The 6,909-nt window shown below is 34.8% G+C and overlaps 1 protein-coding gene across 2 annotated transcripts; it reads right to left on the bottom strand.

Annotated features, from left to right (window-relative positions):
- Positions 1-284: 284 nt before the first annotated feature.
- On the bottom strand, positions 285-6,412 carry LOC111776454 (tobamovirus multiplication protein 1). Of its 2 annotated transcripts, none has more exons than XM_023655888.2 (12): positions 6,141-6,412; positions 5,209-5,299; positions 5,072-5,124; positions 4,226-4,318; positions 4,040-4,111; positions 3,840-3,912; positions 3,645-3,690; positions 3,470-3,533; positions 2,798-2,851; positions 2,623-2,700; positions 890-1,000; positions 285-702 (listed from the first exon to the last, which is right to left on the bottom strand). In XM_023655888.2, exons 1-11 carry the CDS (start codon positions 6,276-6,278, stop codon positions 908-910), a joined length of 855 nt encoding a protein of 284 aa, XP_023511656.1. In that variant the 5' UTR covers positions 6,279-6,412; the 3' UTR covers positions 285-702; positions 890-907. The 2 variants fall into 2 exon arrangements, with proteins under 2 accessions (XP_023511656.1, XP_023511657.1); XM_023655889.2 differs by having other exon boundaries at positions 285-696.
- Between the last annotated feature and the right edge of the window lie 497 nt (positions 6,413-6,909).

The following is a 6,909-nucleotide window of genomic DNA, read 5'->3' as shown; positions in this document are numbered from 1 at the left end:
TTTAGGTTGCATGTAGAATCATTCAAGCTCGACATGATCAATCTTGCTTATAGAGTGATTCGAATCTCAGACAATGTTTTTGCCTTGAGATATTCGATCAATAAGGTAATCCGAATCTACTCCCTTGTAGTGATTTTCACTTATCACTTTACTTCGCCGATAATTTTATACACATTTTAATTTAGTAGGTTCCTCTCTAGTGTATTATAAATTAGACTGCTCTCGCATGGCCAACATTAAAGAATTTATTACAGGTGCTTTAATTAAAGCAATCATAAAGCATCTTGAAAATAATGGGAGCTTTTGTATATGGCATGCGTAATCTTTTAGGCATACTTTTCTTTTCTAGGTGAAACAAATAGGTATATTAAATTAGAAGCCACACAAAATGTGTATGGTAAATGCAGCCAAAACAGACCAACAAAAGAATGGGGGAAAGTAAAAGAAAACAGCAATGGAAGTCCTAAAGAACAAACGTCTACAAAAATTAAATACACAATTAAAAATGGAGAGTTCTGCTGACCAGAAATTGTTGAGAGCTTCATTCAGTAGGGTGTATTTCGAATGGAGAGTTCGGCTGCCAGAAACTGTCGAGATCTTTCATTCGATGGGGCGAAAACCGACCGACCAGGTACATGCCTTGGAGGAAGTTTTCTCAGTATAAAGAACCGATGCTGATGGAATAAACGCTATCAACTGCAGCTGCATGCACGTTGAAAGATGTAATATTTTGGGCGGATATTGTTTTTAGCTTATGGAACCACTTTTGGATTAAATTAGAAGGCTAGCCAATCAGAGAAAAAACAGAAATCTCTAATATCAAAGTCCTAAGATCAAAACGTCATCTGCACAAAGTAGATGCATAGTTAGAATGGAAAGTTCTGCTGACCAGAAATTGTCGAGAGCTTCATTCGATGGGATGATACCGATCGGATATACGCCTCGGAGGAAGTTTCCTCAGTATAAATAGAACCAATGCCGAAGGTACAATCTCTACCAACTGCAGAAACATACGCATCGAATTCATTAGAATTCTACACAACTAGAAGTAAATAAATTAGAAAACGAAAATGAAAGGTTTGCTCAACTTCAATGGATAAGTTAACAAGAAAACTAAACCCCACAAAAGTACTCTAGTTGCGTATGAGCAATTCGCCAACAATTTTTATCTTGTGGAGCTTAATCATCACGTGATTCAGTTTGACTGAATTTGGACTCATTTTGAAGAATGTTTTGAAACCCACATTGAAGCACAAGAGAAGACGAGGGAAAGTTTGGTGCTCGTACTATTACAATAGGCAGCCAAAGAACGCAACAAAAAGGGAGTCCAAAAACTGGGTTAAGAAAGGAACCTCAATCCAACAAAATCAAATGAAGATCGTAATTATGAAAAGGCATAATAACTGCCCCCATCATGAGGTATTAAACTTAGCCAGAGGTTGATCTTTTCACCACAAAACAGCAAAGAAACTAGCGGGCTACAAAAACTTTGGATTTCTACTGAACAATGAACCCAAAAGCACCTCCTCGATCATAGAGTAACAACCTCTACTTTAAGACGAGTATAAACCAAATGACCTTGTCTACCAGCTCATGAGAAAATAAGCAATCTGTAAACCCCACATGAAGTGTTGGAGGTCCTCCTCTTGCCACTTCAAAGAATGAACTATCGTGGGTACAACACAAAGGAAGAGTGTTGTTCAGCATGATCCAGTGTTACGTAAAACATGCCATACAAAAAATCTGACATTCGTTGAGATCGTAACCTTTCAAAGAGGAAAAAGTGAGGCAGCTCGAACAGGGACTGCAAACCATATGGGAAAAAAGAACTACAAAAAAAGCCTCTAGAAGAATCAGGAGTCAAAATCCTAGTGGTTACCCATGCTGACTATGAAGGGAAAGAAGCTGATTATGAAGGGAAAGAAGACAAGCCACATCTATGGCCTCTTTCCTCAAAAAGAGGGCAACAAAAACCAAAGGAAAGGACGAAAGGGGGATCTAAGGAGGGAACAACCAAAGTCATTGAATGCAACCTCTTACGCAGGAGATGATATAAGCGTAGAAACAATCTTCCCAAAATAAACTTCCGAGCTTTACCAATGGAGCATCTAATAAGAACCTGAGAAACAAAAGAGAACTAGAGGCAATAGGTTCTCAAAAGTTCTTACTGGGGCTCTTAAAACTACCACTTGCAACCCAATCAAAAAGGTGCATTCCTACTCAAGCTAACTTTGTACTCCATGAAGGACTACAACAACCAGCTCCATGGAGGACAACTACAATCACTTAGCCAGAAGATCCTTGTTATGTAATCCAAGTTCCGAAGCCCCAATCTACCTATCTCCACGGGCTTTACCACCACCTCCCACTTAACCAAACCCCCTTCATCAACTTCTCCCACGAGCAACTTTTCATCACTCAATCAATAATCTTACTAGCCGAAACTGGAGAATAAAAGCCGAATTCGTGCTGTCATAATAATTCGTAAAGGCAACCTCGCACATTGAAAGGACAATTAAATATTTAAGGCAAAATATTTTACTCACAGTTTCTACCTAAAAAAGGGTAATCTATGCATTGTAGATAAAATATTAGAATATAAACTAGGGATTGAAAACTTGCCAGGTAGTATATCAGGTTAAGAATGGGATGATCTAGGACGTCAAGATCTGCATCCTTGTCAAATGCAGAGAGAGCAAGCTACAAGGTGAACAAATATGCATATATATTGTCACTTAAAGAATGTTGATCAAGATTACTGTAACGTTGATCAAGATTACTGTAACCCTAAACTCACCACCAAACATCGTATAGAGAAACAGCTAAAACAAATTGATGTCACAAAACCAACCTGCGAAGATAAGAAAAAAATAAGAATTTTTTTATATCCATGAGTGCTTCAGTCAACTTCATTGTCACGGGATAATCACAGACTCTATTACATTTGTTGCCACGATAGCTCATAAAATATTATATTCAAAGTAGGTGGTCACCATGATTCGAACTCTTCCCTCCAAGCCCTTCAATATTTACATAGACCACATGACCATATTGACCATGAGACCAACCCATAGTAGTTAATAATTTGAAATCAACATGAGCTTCATTAAAACTTAATCTTTTAAGAGGTTAAACTCATCATTGAACCTTGAAATATACACATTCATCAATTATGTCCTTGATGTTTAAAAAGCTAATCTCATTCCAATTTCTCAACCAAACCCTGATTGAAACTGAATAATGGAACAGCAGCGTAGCATTTGAAATATCTTTTGATCATTCTAATCGGGATAGACTTCTCTAATTAAATACAAAATGAGCTATGAAATCTTGAAATACAAAGATGTCGCAACGAATTTCTAATACAATGATATTATTAAGCAGGGTAAATTTGTAAAATATACAGCTTTCACAAAATCTATTGCTTTAAGCGTTTCTAATCCTGTGTAAAACACATTAAGATACCTACCTCATACAACTTTTTTTGGCGTCCTCTAGATTCAATAGGGAACTGCCTCAGCATGACAAATAGCCTGTTAAGAGAGTAATTGTTAAGAGTGGAACATAATTTCATTAGATATCTTACAACTGGAATCCCTCTTTTTTCCGAATCAATCTTTTTTTTATTCATACTCGTTTTTTACCTCCCACCATATATCAGGAAACCCACTGCAGCAGAAAATGCCACCACTGGAAATAATAAAGAAAAAAATTACTATGCCTCCATAAACTAGAATGTGGAAGCCAAAAGGTTCCAGTTGAAATGGACACCGATTATACATCACAAAAAATAGTATTTGCTTTAGATGTAAGAGAGAGTGCAGGTTTCGAGCTGCAACCTGAAAAGAAGAGCTTGGCAGCTATAACTGCACCAGGAGATTGGTCTAACATCACAATTATCCAAATGCAGATCTAAAACACGATGACAAATAAAACAATTGAATAAAGCTGAATGTAAACAAATCGACCAAATCAGTGCATTCTGTGTTTCATATAGTACTGACAAGTGACAACTTTTGGCTGACACCTTTTACTTTACCTGTATAATGTACATAACTCCGTTGATGATACAGTAAGTAGGCTTCAGCTTACGAATAGGAAGACTTCGTGCCTGAAAGAAAAATAATCACCGATATGGATTGCCAATGATGAATCTTGCGTAGAATTGATATAATATGTAATATAATATTGTTCAGATTAAATAATAATCATAATAACAAATTACCTGATGGTATATCTCTGCCCAAAATAAAACAAGCAGTGTGTACGTTGAAAAAAATAGAAGTCCAGGAATCTCCATAACCACCATTTCAAGAACCTTTACCAGCATGAAAGTTTCAAGCCGTACAGTAGAGAGAAAATAATCGCAGTTACAACATGGGAAAAGGAACGTGGGTCTCTCTGCATATCTAAATTATCAATTTTAAGTCTACAAATTGACATGCTTTTTTATATGGGAATATGATGCCCTGCTGACAGTGGATGATGATCGGTAATAAAACTACATAATGAAAAGAATCTCTAAAAATGCCATGGTTTCCCAGTATCAGAGGGGGGAAGAAATCCTTGGATTATTATGCCTTACAGTTTAACAGAAAGCACAATGCTTTTATTTGTTTATGTTTACTTATTCATTTCACCTTCAGAAACCCTTCTGGATGTCTCATAGTTCGGAAATAAATAAACTTGAATATGGTATTACCATAAATACAAAAACAAATAATAAATAAATAATAATAATAATAAATAATCAACTTGTGCATGAATAACTGTTACTAGTATTTCTTTCTATTCTTCCTTGTCTTCTGTTTAAGTATCTCGATATGTTGAATATTCTAGAAATATTCTGAAAAAACGTGTAACCTAATAACAAAGGGGAGGTGCTTATAATAAGATCAATCAAAAGTTTTAGTTTAGATTATCATGCTTTTAACTCTTATATAATCCCAAAAGAATATCAATATGAGGCCTAGATATACTCAATCATTAAGTGATAACCATGGCTTGAATAGGACATTAAGAGTTTAAGACGATCATAGTTGGCAATAGTGAATTAATATAAGAAACCAACCTTCGGTCTAATGAGGAAGACACTCTTATAAAGCCCAAAGATAATAGCCCTCACTGTCAAAATGAAACTAAGGTAGCATTACCTCATCAAATAGAATATCAAATACGAAAATAAAACTAACAAATATACAATCTTACATCCATTTACAATGAAATTCATCAAATGGAACCCCTTTTGTGTTGTCCACTCGAACTCTGGCACTCTTATTTGAATCCGAATAAGTTGAACCTGAAAACTTGAGCAATTACTCTACGTATTAGGCGTTAATTATGACAACAACATGTTGTGTTCTTTTCCTCAAGACGGCCCATTAAGTTAATTTAAGTTCCTTTTTTTTTTTCCTAATCAGAAACCAACTAGCTATATCATAGAAGGGCTCCAATCAAAGATAACTATGCCTAAAGAATAGTTATGAAATTCCTTTGATAGCGATGCCCAAAAGGAATTATTAAATCTAATCACCAAATTTGGCTGTTGACTTGATACATAATTAATTGAGTCTGCTAGACCCTTACATATACTCTAGTGTCGGTCTTGTTTCATAACCAACGTGTGATAGCTATATCGAGTTTCCATAAATGATCCAAATCCAATACAATTCAATGAAATTTTATTCTTGAGATTACAAAAAAAAAAAAAAAAAAAAAAAAGAATTGTAATTAATTGATCACTCAAAATTACCGAAGGATTAAATCCCAACTCATATGAGTGTGAAACTCAAATTAATATCTAAAAATTAATCTAGAAAATCAGTTCTTCTAACCATTTTTGTTAGCTCACACATACAGCATAAGCACACAGCACACCCACAAATCTATTTTAGTTTAAAACCTAATAAATAAATAAATATGAAAGAGATATCCCAATTCTGTCGATTTGATGATACATGAGAGTGCAATGTGGAAGACAGATTCAATCCATCAGGTAGGAAGCCATGTTAATTCCAATAAAAAGAAGAACTCAGCCAAAAAAAAAAAAAAAAAAAGGGTTAAAAAAAGCATTAAATCACTCATGAATTTTGCAAAACACAGAACAAAAACACGGTAAGGATCAGAGAAAAGTGGAGTACTAAGGCAATGATCGATAGGAGGCCATAAGAGGAGGACAAGGCGGAATAAATCCCCTTCTGCCATTGCTCCGATTCATCAATTCCATTCCACCATTCCAATCCCTCAACCGCCGAGCCGGTCGCCAAAGCCCTCGTCATTAGAGCTTCAAAAAACGGAAAAAAAGAAAATCGCAGAAGGAGAAGCCTTCTTGTTCTTGGTTAATGCCGCGCGAAATGGAGCAGGGGAGAAGCTTTCTTCGCCATTAATGACGGGCGCGGCTACGAGAGAGCGTAATTTGGTCTATGAGAGAGAAATCTGTGACACGTGGACGGCTTCTCACTTGTCTTGTGGGAAACTTAATGACACGTATGATAATATGACGTGGATTAAAATATGATATCATTATCGGGATATTAATTTTAATTTTAAATTCCTTAGTATTTTTCAATTTGTCTTTTATTAATATATATATATATATATTATATATATATATATATATATATATATATATATATATAATTATTATTTTAAAAATTTGTAATATTTTTTCCTAAGTCATCACCACACAATTTTATTTAAAATTTTACATAGTTTTGAAAATTTTATTAATGGTAATATTGATAATATAAGTAATTTTTTTAAATAAATGACAAAATTTTAGGGTATTTTTTAAATTAAATTTTATAAACAAATAATTCAAATTAGTTTATTTTGAGTATGAGACAGTAAGTCGGATAGGAAGTGGTGTTTCCAGTGGCGGATGAGTGAGTATGAGACGGTAAGTCAAAT

This window comes from Cucurbita pepo, chromosome 15 (assembly GCF_057944985.1).
Source record: "Cucurbita pepo subsp. pepo isolate OVF chromosome 15, ASM5794498v1, whole genome shotgun sequence".
Lineage (NCBI taxonomy): Eukaryota > Viridiplantae > Streptophyta > Magnoliopsida > Cucurbitales > Cucurbitaceae > Cucurbita > Cucurbita pepo.
This window is presented reverse-complemented; position numbering and strand designations above follow the sequence as displayed.